General features: G+C 48.9%; 8 protein-coding genes across 8 annotated transcripts; 2 read left to right on the top strand and 6 right to left on the bottom strand.

Annotated features, from left to right (window-relative positions):
- Positions 1-1,083: 1,083 nt before the first annotated feature.
- Positions 1,084-3,349, bottom strand: L3040_000158 (uncharacterized protein; the record flags this gene model as incomplete). Its single annotated transcript, XM_066155041.1, has 2 exons — positions 1,084-2,165; positions 2,221-3,349. 2 exons carry the CDS (start codon positions 3,347-3,349, stop codon positions 1,084-1,086), a joined length of 2,211 nt encoding a protein of 736 aa, XP_066013104.1.
- A 2,252-nt stretch (positions 3,350-5,601) lies between these two features.
- On the bottom strand, positions 5,602-9,106 carry L3040_000157 (uncharacterized protein; the record flags this gene model as incomplete). Its single annotated transcript, XM_066155040.1, has 3 exons — positions 5,602-5,876; positions 5,931-8,815; positions 8,892-9,106. 3 exons carry the CDS (start codon positions 9,104-9,106, stop codon positions 5,602-5,604), a joined length of 3,375 nt encoding a protein of 1,124 aa, XP_066013103.1.
- Positions 9,107-9,572: 466 nt separating this feature from the next.
- On the bottom strand, positions 9,573-10,356 carry L3040_000156 (uncharacterized protein; the record flags this gene model as incomplete). Its single annotated transcript, XM_066155039.1, has 2 exons — positions 9,573-9,640; positions 9,741-10,356. 2 exons carry the CDS (start codon positions 10,354-10,356, stop codon positions 9,573-9,575), a joined length of 684 nt encoding a protein of 227 aa, XP_066013102.1.
- Positions 10,357-10,640: 284 nt separating this feature from the next.
- L3040_000155 (uncharacterized protein) lies at positions 10,641-11,241 on the bottom strand (the record flags this gene model as incomplete). Its single annotated transcript, XM_007295180.2, has 2 exons — positions 10,641-10,978; positions 11,070-11,241. 2 exons carry the CDS (start codon positions 11,239-11,241, stop codon positions 10,641-10,643), a joined length of 510 nt encoding a protein of 169 aa, XP_007295242.2.
- Positions 11,242-12,931: 1,690 nt separating this feature from the next.
- L3040_000154 (uncharacterized protein) lies at positions 12,932-14,474 on the top strand (the record flags this gene model as incomplete). The annotated part of the gene is made up of 7 exons (XM_066155038.1): positions 12,932-13,090; positions 13,139-13,175; positions 13,224-13,244; positions 13,391-13,440; positions 13,495-13,782; positions 13,842-13,933; positions 14,012-14,474. 7 exons carry the CDS (start codon positions 12,932-12,934, stop codon positions 14,472-14,474), a joined length of 1,110 nt encoding a protein of 369 aa, XP_066013101.1.
- Positions 14,475-19,231: 4,757 nt separating this feature from the next.
- L3040_000153 (translation elongation factor EF-1 alpha) lies at positions 19,232-21,743 on the top strand (the record flags this gene model as incomplete). The annotated part of the gene is made up of 11 exons (XM_007295178.2): positions 19,232-19,310; positions 19,393-19,465; positions 19,565-19,630; positions 19,756-19,823; positions 19,885-19,943; positions 20,221-20,359; positions 20,414-20,955; positions 21,004-21,456; positions 21,520-21,540; positions 21,595-21,647; positions 21,704-21,743. 11 exons carry the CDS (start codon positions 19,232-19,234, stop codon positions 21,741-21,743), a joined length of 1,593 nt encoding a protein of 530 aa, XP_007295240.2.
- Positions 21,744-23,495: 1,752 nt separating this feature from the next.
- L3040_000152 (uncharacterized protein) lies at positions 23,496-24,608 on the bottom strand (the record flags this gene model as incomplete). Its single annotated transcript, XM_066155037.1, has 3 exons — positions 23,496-23,546; positions 23,602-24,426; positions 24,507-24,608. 3 exons carry the CDS (start codon positions 24,606-24,608, stop codon positions 23,496-23,498), a joined length of 978 nt encoding a protein of 325 aa, XP_066013100.1.
- Positions 24,609-25,237: 629 nt separating this feature from the next.
- On the bottom strand, positions 25,238-25,948 carry L3040_000151 (uncharacterized protein; the record flags this gene model as incomplete). The annotated part of the gene is made up of 1 exon (XM_007295176.1): positions 25,238-25,948. One exon carries the CDS (start codon positions 25,946-25,948, stop codon positions 25,238-25,240), a length of 711 nt encoding a protein of 236 aa, XP_007295238.1.
- Positions 25,949-27,979: the final 2,031 nt, after the last annotated feature.

Genomic DNA, 27,979 nt, shown 5'->3' with positions numbered 1-27,979 from the left:
CCTCCCACAACAATCCCGGGTAGGAGCTCCTCCTCGCAGACCCACGGGCCCATCCCATCGCATCCCATCGCATCGCATCGCATCTCATCTCAACCTGCTGCTGCTGCTGCTACTGCAGCATGCCATCATCTCCCCCTCAGCACCTCACGCCGAGAGACCAGTATATCGCACATCACGCATATCCGCCACCCAACCTCGCTGGCAGGAACACTCTCACCCTGTCGAGTGTCGACGGGGTTGGGCCCGGGATTGAGGGTGTTTTTGAGACGTTGATGATCATGGTGGTGGTACGGTCTCGCCTAGGCGGGTTCTTTTCTTTCTTTCGGCGGAGACTTGGCGCGGCTGATAACGTAGGTACGGTAGGTACGGTAGGTAAGGTAGGGTAAGGTAAGGTAAGGTAAGGTAAGGTAGGTAGGGTAGGTAAGGTTAGGTAAGGTAGGGACGGACGTCTTGCTGCATTGTACCGTCGGGGATGTACCGGTATGCATTGATTGCACTGGCGTGGACCGGTAGGATGGCGAGTCGTGGGTGCTTAGGCTACGCACCCGCGTGGTTGTGGTCTGACAGCAGCGCAGGAGTAGGTTGTGTAGGGCTACTTTGTATACGAAGAGATTGATTGCGAAAGTATTGAATATATTTACGCGAGGCGAGAGATTGAACTTGACTTCGAGTGGGAAGAAGAGGGCGTTACCTACTGCCATTGGGTCTTTATTTGTGGTTACATTCACAGATCTTTATCGAGGAGTAGGTAGATACTGTGGACCTGAAGTAGCGCTGTTATATATACCTTACATGAATGTAAATATATGTTGTTATTGTCATGTACATACTCGTGACGTCCTCGCACGTATCCCGTCGTTCTCAACCCCTTATCAACCACGATATATCATACCGTATCGACGTCTATATACATGCCTACGGTCTCTTGATGCCGGGTATCGTTTTTCTCAGATATGCATACCGCCGAAAACAGCAACCCAAACCCCCGCAATGCAGATACGGCCGGCCATATCCTGCTTCTTCTTCAGAAACGCAAGGCCTGACCACTCACTCACTCACTGCCCCTTGGATATCGAACCCTCTTCACCCCGCTTTCGCCCGTCTCATCCTCTTCCCCCCGCTCGCTTCCCCGACTCCTTCAAAGTGCCCCTTGTCCCTCACATGGCATCTGAGATTATCGCTGCGCGTGAAGCGGCTCTGGCAGCCCCGCCAGCGGCACACGTACACCTTGCTCTCGCCGACGGTGTTAGGGTGCTGGATGCGCTGGTGGCGCCGGAGGTTGGAGGCTTTCCACTTGTGTTCGCCGGCGGGCGCGTAGCTGCAGTACTGACACCGGTGTGTGGGGGAAGAAGGGGGTGTGGGGAGAGGTGGTATGGTGGCGGGCCGGGACGGAGCTGGAATGGGTGTGGGTGTTGGTGTTGGCTGTGTGAGAGTGATATCCGGGGGTGTTGGGTGGGGGTCTTGGTTGTTTTCAGGCCGAGGAGAGGTGGTGCGCCGGGAGGTGTGAGGATGAGGGTGAGGGTGAGGATGAGGATGAGACTGGTGGTGTTGAATCGCGGCGTAATGATCGTTTCTCAGAAGTAGCAAATCGTCCGCATTGGCATTCAACGCCGCCATCCTATTCGGCGTGTCGAATTCCAGATCAGTTTTCCGTCCCCGGTAAGATCGGAAATCCATATCCAAAAATGGCGGCAGCAGATCCTCATCATCATCCGACAACTCGTGGAATCCCGAGCTTCCCTTCCATCCGTGTTCGGACGCGACGCCACACACCTCTTGAAGCATCAGCACCATAATCCTCCTGGCACTCCATAACTGGCACTTCGTCCTCGCCACCCCACTTGGCTCCTCCCTATAGAGCACATCACAGAGTGCCGTCACATGCTCCAAGAATCTTGCATACGCACGATCAGACTGCGACGCGAGTTTTCCCGCGCAGATGAGCTCTAGTTCTAGTTGTCGGATATTAGATATCAGCCCTTGTGACAGGCGGGCTTCGACTCTAACGACGTCTTCGATGAACGCTTCGATCCTGGGTTTGCGGATCAGTTCTTCGATGATGTGCGTCTTGGCTCTCTGCTTGAAAGATGATTGCGCGAAGTCAAAGGTCGGAGAAGAGCTGGGAACATAGATCGGTGATTTGGGCGAGTCGAGGGACTCGAATACTGAAAGCGTTAATTAGTTGTCGATTATTCTAAGGGTGGTTGATAGATGACTTACGATCCAGAAAGTGCTTGCAGCTAGCAAGAAGACAATTCTCTCCACTGTCTGAAACTAAATCCAAAGAGCTGTTTGGGCCGAGAAGCTCGAGAGGCTCCCAGATAGCTTTTGCAATCACCTCGTACCCTCTCTTCTGTTTCTCTCCTTGCAGTCCACTGGCCCAATTCAACGAATCTTGGAACCACCGCTGAGTATGGATTTTTGCCTCGCTATCGTCAATTGCAATCGCTAGTGCACATGCCACATGCGTGAATGCGAAAACCTGAACAGTGGCTGTCGGATGCCTACCTGCCAGTATACCGGCCAAGACTTCAAGCCCGACTGAGGCCATTGATGTTCGCGACATGGACATCAGCTCCTCGGTCGTGGTTGTCAGAGGAAGGCCCTGCAGGGCGTGTTCGGTGTGCTTGATGTGCGAATCTAAGACATCTAAAAAGGATTGTACCAGGCTTGTAGGGTCGTGCCAGTGTGGTGATGCGAATTTTGTGTTCGGATATTCCGTACATCTGCCAGCAGGATGCATAATCTTAGGAGGATCCTCAAATATTGGTTCCAGATGCGGTGGGGGCAGAGCAGCCACATCTGGAACCGGTAGGGCAACCGAGCAAACAGTATCGTTGATCCACTCCTCCGAAACCACTTCAAAGCCCGTCTCCCGCTTCTTCTCCTTCCTATCAGTAACACTAACCAAGCTTGGAAACCTTTGAAAGCTACTAGGTGAATAGGAAGCCGAAAGTGTTGTCGCGCTCGAATATCCTGAATCGGTAAAGAACGAGTTGCCACTCGCTTCGCTGTCCGTGGGCGAAATCTCAACTGCACTTCTCGTCGAATCGCATTGCAAGACAGCACTCATAGGCGATATGATTGCTGCTGAGAGAGGTGTGTTGGTCCAGTTCAACGAAGGTGTAGCCTGGGCGACAGATGTATCGAGAAAGAGTTTAGGAGACGATTCTCCTTTGCTCACCACAGGGAGCTCGGGGAGGTGCCATTCGTCGAAGTTCTCGGCGTAGAAGTTGTCTTCCCAATTTGGCATGCCGTCGCCGAGCTCAATGGGACATTCCGTGCCGACCATTTCGGAGATGTAGGTATCGGCCAGTTCATGTGAGGCAGGTGTCCAGTCACCGGCCATCTCGGGAACGATGGAAGTGTTGGGTAGTTCTTGAGCCTCACTCTGGCTCCAGTCCATCCCCGCGTCCTGCTGAAAGGGATCCTGGAAATATGGCGGGGCGGTATCTATATCTTCAAGGGTTTCATGACTTTTCGGAATCTCCACTCGACTCGAGAAGATGGTATTTTCGTATCGATGAGCTTTCACTCCGAGCTTGGAGAATATCTTTTTCGCAACAGAAGCCAAACGGTCGGTCTTAGATGGAGCTTCTTGGCACCGTTTGCAGCTAAACTTGCCCACCCGCTCCGGTTTTTGACAATGGAAGCACCAATATAGTCCTTTAGACAAGTGTGGACATTCATACACGTGCTGCAACATGGCCTCTTGGCTCTCAAATATACTTCTGCACCACAGTAATGGGCATGTCCTTCGCTCATCCTCGGTGATATACTCATCGGTATACTTTCGCGTGTATGCAACCCAAGCGAGGAATCGGAGTTGCGAGGACTTGTGCCTTGGAAAATTCCGTATGCTATGGTGATGAGTATATCATGCTTGCTAAAAGGCGTGGAGAAGAGAGTCTTACACGCAAGAATCATGAACTGCAAAATCTGACGGCTCTCCACTTGGGCAAAATAATGTCGTCGACTGAATCGTTTCGGCCCTCGAATTACGATTGTCATCTATCTGATCAATTCGCCTCACAGTTATCTGATCATCTCCATTGGCGAAAGAGGATTGACTCGCACTCTTGCGCAGGAATTTAGACATCGTCAAGTCCTCCAACTTCAACGACCAAGTAGCAAGAAAATAGATACGGTAATTTGACGCAAATAAGCTCACAATGAATGGATAATAATCAGACACGAAATCCACAAAGCATTGACAAATCGGCAATATAAGTCCATTTTCCCTTCTCTTAAGGCCATTTGACACGACACGCAGGCAGGACTTCAGGACTTCAGGACTTCCTGCTTCAGCCACGTGAACTTGCGTGGGGTCCGCAACCAAGGCATCTCATTCTCACCGAAAATTTTCTCAGCGAGAGCGTGCGGGATTGTTGGTTGCCTTGCGCATGCCTCAGCTGCCAGCGTAGGGCTTACTGCTGGGCTGACTGCTGGGCTCACTGCTGAGCTGAAAAAGTTGATTGGGGCCCGAGAGGCAGCACTTGGGACCTGGGACCCGGGACGCAATAGTTGTGATGATTCGCCGATGTTCCGATGGCATTCCAATTGGTGGATGGGATGCGACATGTACAGCACGAAGCATAAGTATTGTGACCGGCACCGTCGAGTCCTGCGTCGAAGGACTCCCAGTCCCTCTCGAGGTCCTTTTTGCCGGTCGACAACTCCATTTACTACTTACTCCATATACCCCCAAGTTAGACTGTAGCCAAGAATCCTGATCGATAACGTGAATGAAATGGTCCAAGGTATCCAGACAGGACTTGCGAATCGTGACCGTGACTTCCATCCAGAGCCGAAATCATCTCGTGACGCGGACACTGCATCGACGTCTCGATTCAAACGAGTATTCAAACTTCGACCCATCCATCAGAGGAGACGGGCATCCCCTATAAATACAGCTTTCCACTCATGGGAGGTAACATCCCAGCTATAATAAGAGCCCAGCTATGCTATAATTAGAGCAGACCCTCCGCTACGACCTGGTGTCTATTTGCGTCCTCCTCGATATAAGTGCTAGGACAAAGGTAGTCCCAAAGCGACACGGTGACTGGGGGCGGATCTATCTTTTGGCTATTATTTTCGGGTTGCGGAAGCGAACTGCGCAGCTGTCGACTCGTGTAAAGCTGGAGCGGGAGGATGCAGGACTTTGCAGGGCTTTGCGGGAGGAGGATGCAGGACTGGCTGGCTGGGGATGGCTGGGACAAGTGACGTCCAATTGATAGATGGGAACTGGAATTCGTGATTTGTGTTGTAGATGGTTGGTGGCGAACGAAGTTGCTCGTGAGAATGTGGGTCTAATGAAGGAAGGATCTGGATTCTGCCTTCGCCTCAACACTGGCGCATCCGAACATCCAACCAGCTCGACACGGAATACGAGACAGATGCCACTGCCATATGAGAGTCAGATGGAGAGAAGAGCGGCTTTGTGGAGAAAAATCTCATCTTTGATGTGCAATCAAATCTCGCCAGGATCCCATTCTTCAACGCCACGCTTCCTCTTTCTAAAAGATACTAATACACATAAATTATCGAAGAACTACCAAAAGCGCCGATATATGTACACCCAATGAAACCATTGTTTGCACTTCAGTAAGGTGGCTTCGCAACAATCCCCTTCTGGCCTCCCCCAACCTCAATCCCGTTCAACAAGCTTTCCAGATCCAAGATAGAAGTGGTATCATCGCCCCACGGAGAGGTCTGGTAGCTCTGACCGCCTCTGCTTTTCGTAGAGCGCCCTATACTTCTACCTTTGCGTACCGAGTCGACAAACGCATGGTCTTGTACAGCTTGTACAGCTGTGCCTTCGCCGGCTAGTGTAGATGGGAGAGGTGGTACGGGAGGAACGGCATCTTCGTCCGATTCTTGAGGGATGTTAGAACTCAGTCTGGAGAGGATAGTACGAGATGGCGACTGACGTTCATGTTCCCCATTGGCAGTGACTCGATCTTCAGACTTGGATCTAGACCTTCCGTTGGATTCCGGTAGCGACTCGGAGCGCTCTGCGGATCCCGTAATTTGCTGACCCGGGTTGAATGACACCTCCGAAGCTGTCAAGTCATAGCTGACCATGCTTTCACTGCTTGCATCGCTAGCAGCTACGCCGTGCGTATCGAGTCTATTGTTTTGCTGGCCAGAAAGAACTCTCTTCAATTGGTCTACTCGCGTGATTGAGTTTCGGCTTGACTCGCTTGCGGGTGCGGGTGATTGTCCACTGCCGTGCCTTATTTTCGTCAAGGCCCCGAGTCCGCCAACGAGACCATAGGTCGAGTTTCGTCTACTTCGATGAGTGGGGTGGTTGTGACGATAGGGAGACGGAGACCGGCTGTTTGACCCTCCAGAGTTGACTTTTCCGTTGACAGCCAGAAAGTTGCGGTGCCCAGTGATGTTTGTACCCGACTTAGAACCGTTCAGAGAGACGGTCTTACTGCCTTCCAGAACCATGGCGATTACCGTTTCTTTGCTCCATTCAGACATCATCTGATCCTTTATCTTGTCTGGCATAGAGGGACCGCTTTCCCCAGTGGGCCCCGAAGCGCTCGAAATAGGGTGAACCAGACTCCGGCCAGGTGAAGTAGGTGGGCTTGTCGGTGGAGAAGCTGCAGATGCAGCGTAAGACAGTGAGATGAGCATAACCATCTGATAGCGGTCGTCAAAAGGCCGTAAAGACCCGGTCTCCACTTCTTCCATGGGAAGTGCTTGTGATGTTGTTTCGCCAGGAATTCCAATCTGGTCAAGACCAATCGGAGGAAGGCGAATCCTTTCGATCCAAAACATCTTACTTTGGCGTCGTGAAATCTCACTGTGGATGATCTTCCCAATCGGCGAAGTGTCAAAATCAAACTTCTCACTGAGTGTCCTGAAGTAGCCATGGCACAAGCTACCTAGTCGTATTTTGGCCATTGGAGTCTCGGCTTCCAGTATCTCTTCCTGCAGGCGGAAGATCATAGGTAGTCCATGCGTGACGGCATTGACACCCAGGTTCTCGACAAGGTTTGTGAGCAACAGATGTAGCAAGACAAAGTCAGACTCGCTATCAACAAACTGGATGGCGTTCTCGTACGCTGCCAGATGCAGCAATTGGAGAAAGGTCATACGTAGAGGCTTGACAGTCTTCTCTCTGTGAGAGGCATTTGACACAGCTCTTCTGGACAAATTAGTGGCTGACTCATCCCGGTTCGTTTTAGTGAGACCTTTGGGCTTCTCCTCGAAAGCTCGAAGGTCGGCCGTCGTCACTTCTCGGTCCAGCCACGTGAGGATCGCATCTACATAAGCCTTGCGAACTCTACCGTCGGCATCCCGTAGAAGCCACTGCGTACCTTCCCAGACGCGGACAGGCACCCGATTCCTCTCAAGATTTCCTACTCCACCCATCTTGTCCTTCTTGTTGGCTACTATCAGGATCAACTTGATCGCCTCAAGGGCCCTTATTTTCGCCGTGTCGAATGAAAAGAAGCCGTCCGTAGCCGAGTTCTCGGATAAGTCACCCACAGAGGTGATTGCTGCAGCGGCAGCTGCGGGATTTTCAGTGGCAGAAACCGCATTTGCAACCCCGGACAGAGGCGATGGCTTCAACCTTAGCAACATAGCGGACACCATATCTGAGATTTGGTCCGTGTAATAAACATGGGTGGCCAGATCTCCTATGCAATACTGAAGTCGAAGTAAAAGCTCCTTTCTCAAATTTGTCGGTACTGATGCAGCAACATCACCACTGGCAATGTGAGACGAGTTGTCGGAAGAATGTTGAGGGACGCCTATACCGCTATCCTGCTGCAAATGAGGGGTTGCTCCGTCCAATTGAAGCAATCTCAAGACGTGCTGCACCAAGCCTAGTAGAACATCCATAACACTGAGGCCTATCAAGTTGACCTCCGATTTGAGAAGCGAGTCGATCATCGTAGACAGGACCAGTTGCTGCTGTAGGTTGGCGTCTGTAACTTGACTGCGAACCAGCGAGTCCATTGCAGTCACCAAGATAATATAACGATCCTGGACGGGCGTCCATCTGGCAATCATTCCAAAAATCCTGGTAGCCCAGCCTCGATTTTCTCCTCCTTGCGCAGTGGACTCGATAACACTCTCATTTTGAGCTACTCGATCCTCAATGAACTTCAAAGTCGCCTGAGTCGCCGAGTGTATCTGTGACCTGTTATTGGCCACAAATATCTGCTTCAAGCACTGAATGGCTATCACCCCAATATTTTCCTCGGCCACTTTGTCTGCATCCGCCGTAGTTACCGAAAGCGTCAGGGCGTTCGGATCCGCCGTGTCTAATGTCTGTACAGTTGCGACGCTCGGCTGCCTGCGGAGTTTTTCTGTATCTGCCATCTCCTCCCATCCCGCTTTGTGCTCTATCAAGTCGATGAAATCCTCATTATCCGTCCATAAATTTTCCAGTAATAATGGTATAACCACATTCAACTGCCGTCCAGCGAGCGAGGACAATGCTTCAGAAGATACAATGCTTCTGATAGCTTGTAATCCAGCGCTTCTCCACCTCATTGCTACTGGAGCGCTGACCGATACTTTTGTTGGTGGGGGTCTTGATGACGCAAACGAAGCATAGATACCAACTACATCTTCGTACTGGTGCAAATATTCCTGGTCTGCCGAAAGGGACGCGCCGTCGTGATGTTCGCAGAAGGCTTCGAATGTCGGGATGGAGGACTCGACCATGGTGATATCGTGCGACCGGAGGACGATATTAAGAATCTTGAGAACATAGGGGGCATATAGAGGAAGGTCTCTAGGAGACTTCTCGATCAAAGCAGCCAGAATCTGAAGGGTAACCTGCACGCCTCTAAGGGCTGGTGTCAGCAGATGCTCAGAGCCTCGAGGGCATCCGTTTCCGACGGATTTGTGCAGTTTCCACATACCCTATTCGTGCCCGCCACACATCACTGGCAGTCTTCTTCTCCAGAAATGCGCCCACCTTCTGCACCTTGCTCCGTCGCGTTGTCGCATAGTATAGCAGATAGCTCAGCTCGCTGGAGTTCGGCTTCACATCGACAGCGCCTTTGGTGGTCCGCGGATAGCATTTGAGGATAAGGACCTGATGCTTCGGACGGCATTTCTGCCTGATTGCGTGCATTTGTTACGGTCGTGTAGAAACCGCGAGATTCGTGGTTGAGGTTTTCAGCCTCGAGGACAGGGTATAGAATTTCGAGTCGGGCGTAGGTTGATATTGCGAATTGGGAATCGTGGGTATTTTGGGTGACTTGGCGTGGTGTGCATCGTCTGGATGGATCAGGATCGAATAGAAACTTGAAGTTTTCGAGAGAAGTTCATCAAATTCGGTCGGATGAGACGGCCACGCATTCTTTATGGAATTAGGTAAGTAAAGTTGACGGGGACTAGCTCGGCATGAAGCACGATGATGGCACGAACGTCGAACGCCAAGTGTCTTTCTATGTTTGGTAGCAAAGTATAGTGGCGCGAGATCTGTTTGTTGATTTGCTTTCAATCACGTGGCCAGCTCCGAATTCTGGGCGTCACGTACAGCTCATGTGATTCTGAATGTAGTACCAGGCACATCTCGATTAGCCAGCCTTGTCCCTTCAAACTCTCGTGCGTGCTCTATTCCTGGCAAGGAGATCCTCCTTGATGATATCAGCAGCCTTCTCTGCTACAGCATACACAGATGCTTGGATGTTCCCCCGAGGGATCATGGGGAAGACACTGGCATCTACGACTCTCAAGTTCGAGACACCAACACACAAACACACGCTCATTGATAACTCCTCCGAGTCCCTTCGGGCAGCTTTCGGGGCCGTTCGGGAACATGGGGCACGTGCTCGTGACGTGGTAGTGGGAGACAAAGTTCTCCTCCACTGCCTTGTTCGCATCTTCAAGATTGACGACTGGCTTGTCAGCGTGGATTCTACGACCATTCTTCTCCAGTAGAGACGCGAACGGCTCCGTGGCTGCCAGTGTCTCTAGCCACTGGGTGTGTCTGGCGTGGAGTTTCAAGTCGAGCGGATGCGAGAAATATCGAGGATCCAGAGTTGGTTGAGCCTTGGGATCTGGAGAGTTGATATGAATGACTCCTCTGGATGGGGGGTGGTTCAGGACAGACACGATGCTTGTGTAGTTTCCTTCTGTACTCATGCCATGAATGCCTTTGCAGTGCGGGCCATTTTTGAGATTGAGTTGAAATGGTGCCATCGTGAACTGGCCCGTAGCGTCCTTAGGATCTTTCAAGATGTCCCGAATGATCTGGAACTGCTTCTTTTGTAATGGGAACTCCGGATATTCGACGTTATCCAGATACTCAACGAGTAAATCGTCCATACTCTTCGCAGCAAAGTCGACGAGGGGCATGAAAGAAGACACAGTCGGCATGTCGGACAATGGACAGCCTTTGCAGTCACGTATGCTGCCATAGCAGCTCCTGCGATCTCAGAATCTCTCAACACATCTCCAGAAGTCTGGCCACCTGCTACTTCCCAACTGAAAGGGACGTAGCCATGATCTTGGAGATTCTCACCCACATTTGGGTTGTCGATAAGCATCTCAATACCATGCGATCTAAGCAAATTGGCATCTCCCACCCCGGAAAGCTCAAGGAGCTGTGGTGATTTTATTGTTCCTGCTGCAAGCAATACTTCGCTAGCAGCCAGGATTCCCTATTGATCACCGGTCTTAGTGGTGATTTGAACACCTTTTGCAGAGTAGCAATTGGCTTTCTTCTCAACTAGGATCTTGTTGACGAGGACTTCGGTTAGAATACCCAAATTTGGTCGATTTGACACTTTCTGGCTCAGGTAATCCGCCCTAACGTGACTTCGAGCCTTCGTTACTGGGTTGACAATTGCAGGGTTTGTGAAAGCGTCGTTGGCTACCCCGGATATGGGACCACCAGTCAACTCCTGCTTCAAGGTTGAGAAAGTTTTTGTCCAAGCTGTGTTGAAAAGAGTGAATGCGTCGCTTTCTCCAAATGAGATTTGAATTGGGCCGGTTGTGCCTGTTCATTGTCAGTACTAGCGCGTCAAGTTCATGCAGCCTCTCGTTAGCCCAGAATCTATTTTTCGAAGAAAGGCTCGAAGACATCTTACCTTGAGGTTCTTTCTGAATGTACCCAAGGCGCAAATTCTCCTGCATCTTTTGAGATGGCAAAGTCAAGGTATAGAATTTCCTCAAGTAAAGTTCCACGGTCTCCCACTTCCAACCCTCATTGCCCAGCTTCTCCCACGCGTCGAATCCAGAGTTTGATGGATAGATTATCATGCCCAGGTTAATCGCGGTTGACCCCCCCCCCCCCCCCCCAATGTCTTTCCCTTAGGTTGCGCAATCTCACGTCCATTCAAATGTTTCTACTTGGCCGTAAGTCCTCAGTCACGGCGGCCTAGACATCAGAAACTACGTACCTGTGGCGTGCTCATAAAGCACCAGTCAAACTATAGATCGTCATACAAAGTCGCTGCCAGCCTGGGTATCATAATCCGAGGATCGGTAAGTTTATTCGAGCCAGACTCCAGCACCAACACCCGCACATCCGGATCTTCTGTCAACCGTGTTGCTACGACAAGCCCCGGCGTACCTCCGCCTACGATTACGAAATCGAATTTCTCCGTCTCCAGAAATGCAATATCCTCAGGGGACACGATAGAGGATGACATGGTGGAGAAAGAGGGGTGCGACTCTCGGGTGGGAGATGTCTGGCAGAAATGCAGAGAAAGGGTTGCAGATAAGAGAAAGAAACAGATTTTGATCGCTGGGGACGAGTAAGTATACTATAAATCTCTTCACTCGCTTTGCCGTAGGTTCGATGAGGACTGAAGCACTTTAATGCAGGTCCCTCTTGTTCTAGTTAAAAGTCTGCCTTATAATCTATTACGATGCAGCCATCAACGTCAAGCTACCCGACTATGGCCCGCGGAATAGTCAATCGTGAGCACGAAAATTACCGCTCGACTGTGGATGCCGTTCCGCTGTCTCTCCCGGGAGCATTCCTTTCTCCACTTAGTTGCATGGCAGGACCCTCTAAACATTTCCCACAAGTGTTGGACGTTTACTCTGGGATTCTGTATCTGTAGAAATAATTACCAGATGGGATCACATCAAATTGGCACAAAGACCCGGACGGACTTCTACTCGATTAACACAATTGATTTTGGTGTAATGGTAACCGAGAGCCCGCAAGTAAACAGGCAGCGCACTATGCATTCTTTACGCTTTTAATGCTCGGTAACGGACGAGGCTCGAGGACTAAGATCGTCCTCATATTTCTCGAAACTTTCAGAACCACAGAACGGCGGTTTTTCGTCCAAAGCGGAGAGGCAGGGTACTGTTTACATTCCCGCCGAACAACTTCCAGATTAACTTCAGTATGCAGTTAGCTAAGGCAGTATTCGATGCCCGAAGCTGTCCGATAAACAAAAGTTCCTGCTTCGCTTTCATCGATCATCAAAGAGTTGTTCTGACATCTTCAATCTCTACTGATGTTGACGTCATCTGCGAACAAAAGGTCTCTCGAATAGGAGAATTTTATCAAGCGAGAATTCCATCAAGCGAGAATGCTACCAAGCGAGAATGCTACAAAGCGAGATTTCTGACTCGCGCCATTCTTAGGCACCTTTTTCACCTACGTGAATTTCCTGTGTCTTGCGAGACACCCACCGGGGCCAGGCACAGACTGGTCTACTCTATTGCAGAGCATGCCGAGGCAAGGGTCAAAGAATAAAGAGATAGTATATACGGCTGTGTCTCCTCGAGATTCGGAGGTGCATGAAGACGATGGAGATCGACGGCGGTGTTAATCGAGAACAATTTCCCAAAGTATCCCTTCTGGAAGGCGATAATAGAAACCCTTCTTTGTTTTCTCTCAAGAATACTAGATGGAGCCGAACGCGAAATTCTGAGGTCGAGATATTTTGTAATCGTTGCTTCTTGGTAGAGCTGGGACTCTAAGTCCACCATGGCGTACGACTTGAGCGTTGCGAAGGCAAGAGATCCGTTGATTACGATTGCGGTGTTCATCGTTATTGCGATCGTAACATGTCTCGTCAGGCTACAATCGAGGAAGATGAGGAGTGTGTCTTTGGGGCTGGATGATTATTTGATGCTGGGAGCATTGGTATGATGAGCTTTATCCTTCGCTTCTGGAAGCCGACTGACGAGATAGTTCTGCCTATTTATTAGCATCGGCATTCAAATTGCTTGTAGGTGTTACTTCCTCAGTTTATAAAGACGTGGCTAATGGTCTCTAGGTGTTATCGCTGGCGGTGTTGGTATGTTCACCTCTTCCTCTGAGCCAATATACTTTCAACAAGTTGGGCCTAAAAGCAACACATGACAAGGCAGGAGCGCTGCTTGACAATCGACTCGGGTCCCAAAATAATACACTCTCAGTGCAGTGGATGCTAACTTCTTCCAGGTCGACACATAGCAGAGGTCGACCATTTAGACGTTGTAAAGACTTTGAAGGCAAGCTACGCTCCCCCCTCTCCTCCCCGAATCGCACCACTAACTCCTCAAAAGCTCATACTTCCCTTCGGAGCTTTATACGGTGTCACGCTATGTCTCATAAAATGCTCCATCATATCCTTTTATAGCCGAATATTCGGCGCAAGCAAGTCTTTTCGCATCTCAGCGCTCGTGGCCGTTGGGATCCTCATCGCGTGGGCGCTAAGCGTCATCCTTGAAACCTTTCTTCTCTGCAGACCACTCTCTTTCAACTGGGACCAGACGCTTGCGAATGGGGTTTGCGGTGATCGAAACGCCGTCTATGTTACTGCAGGAGCGGTGAATGTCGTTACGGACTTCATGGTAGGCCGCCCTTTCACCCTTACCTGTCCCAGCACTGAGCAGCCATTAACAGGATCTAGGTCATGGCCCTCCCAGTCCCTCACATCCTAACTCTACAACTACACTGGCGCCGTAAAGCCGAGTTAATCCTCATGTTCTCCCTCGGAATCTTGTACGCACATCCACCCTCCCTACCCTCTCCCTCACATCCACCCCTGTGTACTTGAGAGTGTCAACTAACCACAATCAGCATCACAATCATCTCTGTAATCCGCATAAAGTCCCTTCAAGTCATCTCCTTCGCGGACCCGACCTACACCCTCCCCATGGGCCTCCTCTGGACAACCCTGGAGCCCTGCCTCTGCATCATCAACGCCAACATGCCCATGGTGCGTACCTACGTAGTCGCCGTCGCCCCCAAGATGCTCGGGTCCACCGCCGACCAAACGACGCGGATACAGACCCCGACAATTGGCGGCAGCAACGTCGGGCTGATAGGCGGAAGCGGGCGGCCGAGCCCGTCCGAGCGCATTGGCGATGATCGGCTCGGCTATGTCGACTCAGAGATGGGTGTCAAGATGGGAAATGTTGGGACGGAGAGTCAGGTTCAGGGGAGCAGGGGGTGGAAGGTGGAGGAGAATGAAAGTGAGAGTCATCTTACGAAGGGTGATCGAATTATGGTAGAGAAGAGTGTGCATGTCGAATCCACGTAGGGGTTTGTTGAACGGAATTGCACACTCAGCGGTGTATGTTCTCGTTTCATTCGACGTTGAAGTTGAGGGTTGTATTGTTGGAATTTGAGAGTGTAGATTGGCCACGTGCGAGAAGGCTTTATATCAGGATCCAATCTACCGGATTGAAACGCTGAGCAGTAAATGTCGGGCGTCCGTATGGCTCAGCCGTCCCGTGCCTTCCTCTTTCGCAGACCGCGCTTATGTCATTATTTTATAGTCTATATGCGTCGGGAATTTGAATAGAATATTTGGATCTTCGCACATATACATATATATGTGTGTATATATATATATACACAGTAGAAACTTGTACAAAACACATCAGTTAACAGAAGTGAGTCCCCAAAAAAAAAAGTAAACAGACTCCTGACCGGACCGTCAAACGGAAAGCAGCTGCGAATTACCAATCAGAAACTCGGAATGAAAATAGAAATGAATCACGTAACTAACGAAAGGATTTCTTATCTCGAGCGCGTGAATCGTATTTACTCAGATGATAAGTAGGTCGAACTAGCTAACATAGTACAGGTTTGCGCTTTACATCGACAGTAATGAATTGGAATAGAGGGTAGGCAGAGGGGGGCAAGTTTGAAGAGTGCAACAGCAGCATCAAAAACCAGAAAGGAGTGAACTAAAGTCGATGGGCCAGGTCACTCATATAATATTCCATTTTGGAATGAAAGTCCACGGTAGGCTATATTCTGGACTGTTTGTATCAGGGATAAATAATAGCATGGTTGGAGGTGATTTCTGCTGTAGCCTGCTTGTCTGTGTTCAAGAAAAATGCAGGAAGGTTACACAGGTAGCAGTCGATAGTCAATTTGATGGAAGATGAGAAAGTTATATGGATCTATCTGCTTGAAGTGGGATTGGTACTTGTTTGTTCTTGAGTTTTGATAAGTCGAAGCTTTTAGGTCCTATGTCAAGGACTTGGTAGAGAATGATATGGGATATAGAGAAGGAGAATACTCGAGATTATTAATTTGTTGTCGTTGGGTTTTTGCTGTCAGTTGAATTGTGATAGATGTTTTTACCGCCGTGAAGCTAGTGGTGTTGGTAAAAGAAAGGGAGGAGACCGGTGTTTTGTTGCCCTTTTTATCTTTCGAAGCGCTAGCTGGTGACGTTGGCAACTCTCTTCGCACTCGTACACGCCTGGCGGGTAGTCATCGCAGTGATAAATTCGGATTCGCAGCTTGCGACTTGCCTTTTAATACCCCTTCGTCTGCTATTCAAACTCGTCACGATGGTCAGACGTAATGGGAGCGTCGTCGCTGGGTGTGTCTTGCTTACCTAGGCGCCATCTCCGTCGTATCCACTCTTACCGCCTCGTAATATATATATATATATATTTCTTGATACCATAGATCTTGTTCTCCTCGAGCTTCGTTATGATATTGACGCCCATTAGCTTGTCCTTAGTATTGAGCTATGTGCGACGTTACTTTTCTTAGCTCGATCGGACTCGATCGAGTAAGCCATTACTGACCATCACTCTTTCTCGGCATACATCGAGGCAGCAGATAGGAATAGAATACTGCTTGAGCTTAAAAGATGAGGTGAACGATTAGAAAGCTGGGTTGGAATGACAATGCGTAACAGATTGAGAATAGGCAGTCATGCCATCACTTGCTGGGGAAAAGGAAGGAGAAACTCGGAAGGATATTTACTATTTACTAATGGAAGTTGGATACTGGGCGAGAGGCTCTACGTGGTACAGACACCACATGTACTGTACGGCTAACTAAGATATGGAGATACTACAGCAGAGCCCTTCTCTGTCGAGTCATTGACACCGAGGGCAATAACTGTCGTGCAGATTCAAGATGCCGAGCTGGGGGTGGATTTATACGTAAAGACTTGGGAACTCGAGAGCTTCTAGGCAAAGTATTGCATGTCGGAGGTTTTCTTATCGGACAGAAGTGAAGGGGGTCAGATCGTCAAGTGTGCAACTTCGTTACGGGTAGAGAGAGGTCTATTAAAAGACCTGGTCTTGCGGATGATGCTGAAATGAGAAAGGAGCTACGCTGAGAAGACGTTTTCTTACCGGTTGTGTAATTTATGGAATTATGGTGGTCTGGAAGGAAGGCTCGTACAGAGAGACAGAGATAGAGACAAGGACAGAGAGAGGGGGGGGAGAGGGGGCATCTGATCCTTAGGCTTGATGCTACGTTTGAGAGTGTGCGTGCTGAGTAATGGAAAAATGACAGCGTGAAGCCAGAATGGCAGTAGTTGTAGAGCAGCGGAAGAAATACAAGAACGCTAAAGGGGTCAACGAAATGGTAGAGAAATCATCGCAATGTGGACATGTCAAGGTTAACCAATGCAACGCTGTCAGATACTCGAGTTCAGCGGATGGGCGGATGGATCGGTTTTGAGGTTGTTAAGGAGATCTGTTTATTTATGCATGAGGAGAATAGACTAAGTCTCCGAGTCTGGGGAGACTTGGAGATGTAAAAGTTATTACACTAGAAATGAAACTGCAGGAGTGAATCGTTGACTCCCCCGATTCTTTCGAGTGAGGATTCAAATTTGAAGTAGAAACGGCAGAGCTGCGCCGAGAGCAGGAGTTGCAGAGAGACTGGCCAGAATGGTGAAGCAAATGTTCGGAATAGGAATCCACGCACTACCTCAGAGTGTCGGCTGATTTGTGATTGTAACCAATATATTCTCATAACGGAATCAGAAAGTCCGGATAGGTAGTGCCAGTCAGTGCTACAATCAAGGATAAAAGACCGCAACAAACCACTCGTGCAAACGGAATATTCGGATCATAATCCTCAAGGCCAAGGAGAGTTCCACCAGATCAGTTCGTCTGGCGAAGAAGAGGGTTGTGAAGAAGTCCTTGAACAGAGTATGGGCTTGCATGAACGAACCTGGCCTAATTCTGATGCCGAAACCGGGAAATTTTTTCCTTTAGTGGAGATCTCGAAACGAAGGATGGACTGACGCAGAGAGGATGAACAGGGTGCTGGCAGCCAAGTGCTAAATTCATGTCGAGAGGAGGTGGCAATGACAACTGCGGTGGAAATGGCAGCGAGATAGATAAGAGCAGTATATACTACTAGTTTTTCAAATATTTGGGGAGAGGAAAACACATGTACATACAGGCACACACGAGCAGGCGATGAATTAGTTAGAGAGAATGCCTTTGTCTCGTTGCTCGTGGGATAGTTTGGATATTCACCGACCCCCATCGTTCGATATCTTCTGTACCTTTTCGATCTATGGCCGAAGCAAGGTTCGATGGGAAGGCTTTTTATACTGCTCTCTGCCTCCATCTTTCCTCCAAATTGCATATTCACCAGTGCTATGGGGAGATGTTGCGATTATTCTGCGTAGAAACTCAGGCGCTGGAACGGGTAATCGCTCTCTTGAGGGCATAGGCACTGTATGCATATAAGAACCAAAGAATCAAGATATCAACTTCTGCAACCTCAAATGATAAACCGGACGGCTGATGTCATAGAATGAGCACGATGTTTCGAAGCCTTTACCTGGCGTGCGGAAGATGTAGAGGTGATGCGCGGCCGAGAATGCTCATGCTGGTCGTGCCCAGTAGGTAATCTCTGGCTCGAGCTCGATATCCTGTATTCCGACAGCGAAAGCAAGATTGACGACAGAAGTACCGCTTCGGCAAGTGAATCTAGAGAGTCTGCGCTGCTCTGCTCTCAATTGGGAATATACCAAATCCATACAATATGCGATCCAACTGATCTGGCAGGGCTGAGAGTGAGAGTGAGAGGACCAAGGCCTATCTCCTGAAGCAACTTGCAGCTGCACCTTTACACCATGAGCTGCTAGGTTGCCCGGTTGTAGGTGGTGCATGGAGTCAAGCTCAGGTTCATCGTTAGTTGAGCTTCAAGAATCGCTCTGCACACTCTGCACATAGTTTTAGGCACATAGGTTTAGGTGCTTTTGCGGCTGAGTACACTTCCCGCTGTAGCCTCAAGCCAGGCAACGGATTGCACCAGTTTTGAGATGGGAAACAGTCAAAGATAACAAGGTCCCACGTTACCGCCTCACCTGCTTGTACACAGCGCTCAGCGACACCTGCCGCTGGCCTCGGCACTCAGTACGATTTGGCTCCTTCTGCCAGCTTTGGTATGCCTTGACTTGATTTTGAATCTAGCCACGCAGATCTGGAGGGTTGACAAAGCAACCATGGCAGCGGCAAGATACAGAGACGTGCGAAGATTCTCGTGGTCCTTTTCTTTGCAGCGGCAATGATCCGCATAGTTCTGCTTCGTACAGTGGACTGCCCCCCTCCCCCCTTCAGAGACGTTTTCAAGTGCTCCCAATCATAATATAATCACCTTTCTTTTGTGCGCACTAGCCACTGAGCCGAGTGCTGGTTCTCTCCTTAGAGCCGACGGACTACCATAGGATGAATAGGTAGTCAAGTGGATAGTGTCGCATAGTCCAGTGTGTAGCGTTGAATAGCTTCCTCTCGGTGAGCGACTCACAAATGCCCACGACAAAGAGCAGAGCCAGCAGCAGACTAGAGACAGTTTATGTATTAGTCCTGCTTCGTTCCTCCACTCTGATGTAAATGTAAGTATAATGAGCGCGTCAAGGGATGGAAGTGACGACTCCAGACGAACTAGAGCTGACTGATGTTTTCCAATTTGCTGTCCGCCATGGATTGATTCATGATTCACTGCAGTACCGGTATATATATCAACTACTCGCTCACGTGAGCCCAGGCCGTTCAGGTCATCAAGATTCACCTCTTTGCCATGTTAACGCCGCTGAGTCTGACTCAACGTCATCGAATTAGCTGCTTCGGATTATTCGAGGGGTGGTGGACCGTTTCGCGTGAGCAGGCTAGCCCCAATCGGGAATAGAGGGGTAATTTTTCTCGCTTGAGCCGGCCGCACTCCTACTTTCCTACTTAAAGCTCCCACCTCTTCCATTTCTCAAATTTTCTTTCCTCGTCGCACATACCCCGATTCAAGCAATCACTCTGTGCAGTGAGTCTCATCTCTTCGCAACTCAACTCAACTCACCTCCTCCCATCCATACTCCCATACATCCTCTTCTCTCCTTGCTGACCACGACAACAATAATAGATTCAACCTCTCCGAAAGGAAAACAACACCCCACACAAATCTACACTTCAATACCGCAATCATGGGGTGAGTCAACCTGATCTGCTGGCCTCTACCTATACCTTTCCCCCTTTCCCCCCCATCGCCCAGCATCTTGACGATGGTGGCCTCGATGGCGATGAGCAGCTTGCTAACCACTCTTCGCTCTGCAGTAAGGAGAAGATGCACATCAACGTGGTCGTTATCGGCCACGTCGATTCCGGAAAGTCCACCACCACTGGTAAGCACACTCTCCAACCTCGACCTCACCTCTGCAGACAATGGGCTCACGTATGTAACAGGTCACTTGATCTACAAGTGCGGTGGAATTGACAAGCGTACCATCGAGAAGTTCGAGAAGGTGAGAAGCATTTCGCTGTTTTTCCCCTCTTTGTGTCCCGCCGCCTTATCGCAGATTTTGCCCCTCGGTGGGGCAGATTTCGCTTCCTGCAATTTTTGCGCCCGGGCGCATCGTCTCACCGCACAACCCCTCGATTGATGCCCAACGTCAACATTAATTAATACAACACCCATCACGACTCCACACACATTCTATCATACACACAAACACACACATATACATACACATACACATACACACATACACACACCATGTTGCAGTTGCTGACCCCTCACAGGAAGCCGCCGAGTTGGGCAAGGGATCCTTCAAGTACGCATGGGTTCTTGACAAGCTCAAGGCCGAGCGTGAGCGTGGTATCACCATTGATATCGCTCTCTGGAAGTTCGAGACCCCCAAGTACTACGTCACCGTCATTGGTATGTCGACTGCCCCTCTGCGCTCCCACTGCTGCATTTACTGACCCACCGCAGACGCCCCTGGTCACCGTGATTTCATCAAGAACATGATTACTGGTACCTCCCAGGCCGATTGCGCTGTTCTCATCATTGCCGCTGGTACCGGTGAGTTCGAGGCTGGTATCTCCAAGGATGGCCAGACTCGTGAGCACGCTCTCCTCGCCTACACTCTCGGTGTCAAGCAACTCATCGTCGCCATCAACAAGATGGACACCACCAAGTGGTCCGAGGCCCGTTTCCAAGAAATCATCAAGGAGACCTCCAACTTCATCAAGAAGGTCGGATACAACCCAAAGACTGTTGCCTTCGTTCCCATCTCCGGATTCAACGGTGACAACATGATCGATGTCTCCACCAACTGCCCATGGTACAAGGGTTGGGAGAAGGAGACCAAGGCTGGCAAGTCCACCGGCAAGACCCTTCTCGAGGCTATCGATTGCATCGACCCACCTTCCCGCCCTACCGAAAAGCCCCTTCGTCTGCCCCTCCAGGATGTCTACAAGATTGGTGGTATTGGCACGGTGCCAGTCGGACGTGTTGAGACCGGTATCATCAAGGTAACTCCCCTCACCTACGTGTCTCTAGGGTGTTGCTAATATCCACAGGCCGGTATGGTCGTCACCTTCGCCCCAGCTGGTGTCACCACTGAAGTCAAGTCCGTCGAGATGCACCACGAGCAGCTTGCCGAGGGTCTCCCAGGAGACAACGTTGGCTTCAACGTCAAGAACGTCTCCGTCAAGGAAATCCGCAGAGGAAACGTTGCCGGTGACTCCAAGAACGACCCCCCCAAGGCTTCTGAGTCCTTCAACGCCCAGGTCATCGTTCTCAACCACCCTGGTCAAGTTGGTGCCGGTTACGCCCCAGTCCTTGATTGCCACACTGCCCACATTGCTTGCAAGTTCGGTGAGCTCTTGGAGAAGATTGATCGTCGTACCGGTAAATCCATTGAAGACGCCCCCAAGTTCATCAAGTCGGGTGATGCTGCCATCGTCAAGATGATTCCATCCAAGCCCATGTGTGTTGAGGCCTTCACCGACTACCCTCCTCTTGGACGTTTCGTAAGTTCCCACGCCCCGAGTGTTTCGTGGGCGGTTTGCTGACTTGAATCCTCACCGTTCTAGGCCGTCAGAGATATGAGACAGGTAAATTTCTCCCACACTGTTGAACTTGTTTCATTTTACTGACCTTGTCTCCAGACTGTTGCTGTTGGTGTCATCAAGAGTGTTGTCAAGAGCGACAAGGCTGGAAAGTAAGTCAATGAGGCCGACGCCCTTACTGATATCACTAATGCTGATTGTTCCACAGGGTTACCAAGGCAGCTGTCAAGGCCACCAAGGGAAAATAGATACTCACGACCTCCTGATTCGATCTCTAGTTTCTCGGATGTTACGATGTGCGAGGATTGGATTGGAGCTGGTGCAAGGTGGGATGGGTGCTGCGATAGTCTAGATAGCTACGACTTGCGAAGAATAGCAATGAATCTCTGAACAACTCGTATCTTGAATTTTCCCTAACCTGTGATTCTTGGGCTAAATGCACTTGATACTTACTCATTGAATATTCTGTCGGCCCATTTTCGTTTCAGGCTTTTGCAGATACCAAGCCACACAAACGTTACATGAAACCTCACCAAAAAAATATTCTGCCGACCCTGCAGCTGTTTCGAGCTGCGAACTACGCCTTTGAAAACTGTTGTTATTGTTGTTGTGTTTATTAACGTCTGATGGACTATAAGCATAGCATGCGCTCTTCGTCCTAAGACCTCTTAAGGGGTACGGAGACGTGCAAAGCTAAGGGTTTATAGACAATCTATTAAATCGATCTTTTCAGCGCTAAACCTTTGCGCAGCTATAATCTTTTCTTAAATCGATCTAATATTATTTTACAATACTTTAGAATGCAATTTAAAAAAGTATCGAAACGAGCAAGTACTTTTTTCCTTTACGAGCGGGATAGATAATACGAAAAAGAAAATAAACCTTAATCAGAGTTTAAACCTTGATATCTTTTTCTCGATTCTAAAAAGGCTCGGCGGAGCTTTCTTTCGATAAGTCCGATAAAGGGTATCGAGCTTTACATTCGACTAAATCGAACAAAGATTTGCTCGGTTAAGCCTTAGCGCATATACAAATCCGAAAATCCTTAAATTACTCTTTCGACGAGCTTTCTTTATTCCCATTCCTTATCTTTTGCTTTATCGTCGTCGAGATCGCAAACAAAACGTCACTTTCTTTATTACGCTCGCGGATCTAAGGCCTTTGTAAAGCGTATTAGCTACGTATTTTATCTTTCTTAATAATATCGTACCGATTCGAGTATATACATCTTTATGATATTCGTTTAACAGACTTAGCTAGCAAGAAAAGCGCGCGGATATAACGTATAAAGCAGACTTCTATACGCTAATCGAATAGAAAAGTTAAAGGTGTCGAGAAAAAGAAAAGAAAGCGCAGTTCGTACATTGTCAAAAGATCTTCGGTTTGTATGTTCGGAAGCGAAGAGGTCGGTCGTACGAGAGCTTCCGTTTGCTATTCTGTACAATTTACCAAGATTGATAGACGTTTGTAGGCCTGCACCGGCGTCAAGGTGGAAGTTCGATTTTGCAGGCCCTTTTGAAAACCCGTCAACCCGGAGGTGATGATGGATTTTAATCCGATTAGCGGGAAAGAAGGCGTTTGCCCGAGTAAATCACCAGAGAGAGCTTTCGCCCTGACTGATGATCTACGGACGAAGGATCAGTACTTTCGTTTATATTGGCGTCCAAAATAACATGAGTCGAATAATAGAAGGTGAGTCGACGGTGACGGTCATTGATGAAGTCTCTTCATCTCACATGTAGATTTCCGATCAGTCAGTCGTACTCAGACTCGGAATGGCAGTTGAAGGAAGCAGGCATACCGATGAGCGCTTGCAGGAAGGAGGAGGAAGGGCCTTTTTGTTACCGAGTCACTTGCTAGGACATAAAAAAAATGACCAGTGATCGCGTGAAGAAGTGAGTTTGGGAAATAGATATATGCATGTACCGGCACACGCGGAAATGGCTTATGGCTCTCCAAAGTGTAATACATTATTTATACATCTCGCTAGAATCTCACGATCATAATTTCGCTCCGACAGGCGCTTCAGGTTCTTTCAGTCTCACGACACCCTGTGTTCCCTATTAGTGCCGGCCTGGGTCATGACAAGATCAGAGGGAACAATACCTCTTGGAAACAGGTCGCAACCAGAGTCCCGTCCGCGGAGAACATGTGCTGTTGCACAACACCTCTCCCATCTCCAGACCAGGGACTCGTCATCTCGGAGAACATCCACTCGTCCGCCCTGAAGCCTCGCGGCTCGTGGAAGTAAATGCTGTGGTCCAGACTCACCATCATCCCAATCTCAGGGAGGCCCTGCGGATTCTCTCTGCCCGACTGGGGCTTATCCAGCGAATTATCTGTGTCGTCCCTCCGGTATAGAGGGTGTATCCGGCTTACTGTCCCAATAAAGTACGAATCCGACATGTACGCCAAGGCACTCAAGTGCGCCTGGTGGCCCCCCTCGTCACTTATGCTCCCCCTCGCCTTGATCCACTGCCGCGTCTTCTTCTCGTGCGGATGCGCGCTGTCCTTATTTAAAATCTCAACCTGGCGACTCACAAACGGGCTCGTCCCGCTCCCCATCTCCGCGCCGTCGTCCTCTGGCTTCTGGAGCCCCTCCGGCCGAGGCACCGCGTGCGTGAGAGTCTTCCTCCCCCCGCTGTTCTCGCGCGTAAATGACAGCGTGGTGGTGAAGATGGCTTTCCCCCTCTGCCGCGCTTGGACGGTGCGGGTGGCGAAGGACCTGCCCTCCCGGACGCGTTCGACAAAGTACATGACTGGGATCTCAGAGTCGCCGGCGAGGACAAAGTAGCAGTGCATGCTGTGGACGAGGAAGTTCTCCGGGACGGTTCTCTGGGCGGCGGCGAGGCATTGTGCGATGACGGCTCCGCCGTAAATTCCTCTGGCTCCGGGGGGATGCCATAGAGCGCGAGTGTTGGAGAAGACATCCTGGGAGGAGGAGAACTGTTGTTAGCAGATGCCTTAACTCTGAATGCGTGGAGAGACAGTTGCAGCAGAGTGGAATTTACAGGTGCAATCGCCCCCAGTTCCGTCAACTCCAGCACATTCTCAATTGCAGATTTGCTCGGGTTAAGGGGAGGTGGGGGGACGAGGGTCGGATGCTTGGCCATGGCTAAGTAACGAAATAAGTTTAAAGATAATCCTTTGGAATCTTAGACAACGGTCGAACGTGAGAGGCACGATGGTAAAACTTTCTAAACTCAGGTTTATTTATTGAAGAGGGGGATGATGGGGAAGCAAAAGTCGAAGCGTCTCATGCCTCTTATTGACCTAAGCAAAGAGTGTCGATCATGTTGCTTGAGCCGACCGAGGTCCAGTAGATGCCGGCTTGGCTTGGCCTCGCATTCTACTCCGTAGCTCCACAGGTCGAAATTACCGACTCTATTTACTTTTTGCCTGGTTTTTAAGGAGAGCGTTACCAGCTCACCATCACTTCGTAGACCTCACGAAAATGCCGCTTCGGGATAGGAAAGTTGTATATTCTGGCTCTCTCGACGGCTCCCCAGCTCCCAACCCTTCTTTCGTCAACACGGGCAAGAAACAGGTGGCCTTCCTTCTCTTCAAACAGACCTCCGTTTCGTTGTCCCCCAGACTCCTTGCTAACATGTAGAATTATTCTCTCCCATTCAAACTATCCAGCATCTACCTTCCAATCCCCAATTCGGTCCAAAGTCACGACGTCAAGCTTGCAGGTGACCTCCCACGACACACACACACTCTCTCTCCCCAAACCCAGACTTCAATCCTGGTCCATGGAAACGACATCCTGGTGATATGCACAGGCGTTCGCACAGCGGATCCAGACACTCTCCCAACGCTTGCGAAATTCCGAGAGCATCTGTTTCTTCCATCCCGCGGGAACCTCCATCTTCTGCCCGGTCAACTGGCCCAGATGCTCCCTCAGCTGCCCCGCAAAGCCACTCGTCCACGCCTCCACTGCTGCCAACGCGTCCGCGACACCTGCGGCATTGATCATGGATTCGCTAACCGCCTCGATCAGGCTCGCCACCATGTCGACCCAGTCCGTGATGGCCGTCAGGATGTCCGCCATCCGGTGGTCGTCGTGGAGGTTGTGCACGATGTAGGTGACCAGGATGCTGCCGAGGCGGTTCTTGAGGAGGTAGGACTGCTCGATCATCTTCAGGAGCTCGTGGGGCGGAGCGCGGAAGAACTTCTCGTTGTGGAAGTACTTTGTGAAGTCGAAGCGCGCGCCTCGGCATTGTCCGCACGGGGGGCTCTTCTGAGCTGCTGGGCACTCGAGGGAGAAGGCCGCAAGTTCGATTACTGGAGGTGAGGCTGGAGGACCGAAGGTCTGTTGGGTGGCTGGAAGGACTGTGAACGGAGACTCTGGAACGCCGTCGTTTGCGTTTACCTGGGAAGGGGCACCGAACTGGTAGTTGCCAAAGATGCTTCCGAGGCTGGGTAGAGAGGTGTGTTCTGGAGAGTCCATCTTTGATTCCGATATGGATTCTTCTTCTCGTTTGCTAGATGGCCTTTCAGGGAAGAAACCGTTTCAGGGGGAAGCTATCGATCGGCCAAAGGTTATATACATCGAATTTGGGGTGTAAGAAAGCGAAAGTCCCAGACAAGCAGTGAGGCTGGAATTTCATCGACAAAGCATTCTTTGGCGGCAAGGGGATTGTGCCGGTGAACCAACAGGACAAAGAGCATTGAGATGGATTTAGAACGTGAAATAGATGACCTCTGGATTGTATGCATATTTATACTTATCGATGAAATATATTTGGAAGTTGAAAAACAGATACTCTGTGTTTCTGTAGCGCAATCACAGAATGGAGTAGAAAACCATCTCTCTATACAAGCACTGACATGGCCATCACTGGGAAGCTGCAATTGATAACAGCTGGATCCATTAACTGCTACGCATTGTCTGGGTAGGAATCGTTATCAAACCTCGACGCCTCGGGTGAGTGCATATTTGACAGGCGCGAGAATGTTTGTCTCTGCCTCCATTATCCCTATGCATTTGCAACACGCTGAGCTGTTAGGACGCATCCAATTTTTCATAGCTGGCTGCGGGTGGTATGGATTATTAGGAATTGGATATTGCGATCCCTCTTGTGGTAGGCAGGAAGGCTCATGATTTTCATGCAGTAGATGCTGGACATTGTAGACGATGTGGACATGGGATTTTAACGGGCGGGAATATGTAATCGTCGGCTCGCTTAGGTGGGCCTCCTTACATCCTTTCAGGTTTAGTCGGCGTAAGCGATTGCGGATCGAAAGCGAATGCGGATTTTTCGTATATGTTGGAAATTCTTTTATACTATAGCAATTACTATTATAGCTATGAAATATTTATATAAACAATCAATCTACGATTATACTTTTTTCCGAAACATTTAAAGTCGTATTATCCGATGAAACATCTGATTATCGATTAATCGTCGGTTTCCTTAAATTTTAATTCGAAAGAATTGACCGACTTGCTATAGCAAGTCGGCACCACCAAGGTGGGACAGTAAAATTTGCTCCTTTTTAATAAATAAAAAATCAACCAACTATTATAGATTAATTATTTTTGTATCAAAAGATGCTCAATATTAAGTTTGATATTAATCAATTAATTGAATTTTAATTATAAGTTGTTATTCCTTTATTGTGTTGAGTTAAAGTAATAAAAATAGTACTTTTAATATATCCTTTTCGATTTTGGTAATGCGTATATATTAGAATTGCCGCGTATATATTAGAATAAGCGAGAAACACGAAAATCGGACTTTTATTCAAATCTATCAAAAAGAATACGTGCATCACTACCAACTTTGATTTAATAATTAATACGTTTAGTAATATAATATATTAAATCATTTATTTTCGATTTATGTGACGTTTTTTTGAATTAAAGTTGTGGTTATTAAGATATATGCGTTAAACAAGTAAATTTGAATTATTTAAAACAGTTTTTGACTATTTTTTTATTACATTTCAATGTATTAGATTACTATAAATAAATGGATTTTTATAATTTTAATTCAAGTTTGTAAAGCAAAATTTCTTAAGCATATAAATGTTTTTTTTTATAATAATATTTTTGTTTAAAAAGTGGTATACCGTTACTGTCCCGCCTTGCCAGGTCGGGATTTTTTACAAATTAAATTCAAGGTAACCGACGATTACTATTTTTATTAAAATCTGATTCGTCTTTTGCTTTACGCAATGAATCGTTTGAATATCTATTACTATTAGAATGAAAGCTATCGCTATCGATATTAATAGTAAGAAAAAGAAAATTATCTTGCTTTAAAGAAAGGTCTTTAATAGTATCGTTTATAATTATTAAATTATCATCACCGAGAAAAGGTTCAGGTTGAAAGAGAGTTGGTCGAGGAATACTTTCCTTACGAGGCAGCAAAATTTGATGCTCAAGAGGCTATTGCAACTACCAAATATCTTCCGAATCGAAAATTGATGTGACGACCTTAAGCGATTACCTGAAGGCTCACGGGAACGCGGGGGA

Source organism: Drepanopeziza brunnea (genome assembly GCF_022702325.1).
Source record: "Drepanopeziza brunnea f. sp. 'multigermtubi' strain 214-2 chromosome Unknown ctg1, whole genome shotgun sequence".
NCBI lineage: Eukaryota > Fungi > Ascomycota > Leotiomycetes > Helotiales > Drepanopezizaceae > Drepanopeziza > Drepanopeziza brunnea.
The sequence above is the reverse complement of the archived record's forward strand: the minus strand, read 5'-3'. Positions and strand labels throughout refer to the sequence as shown.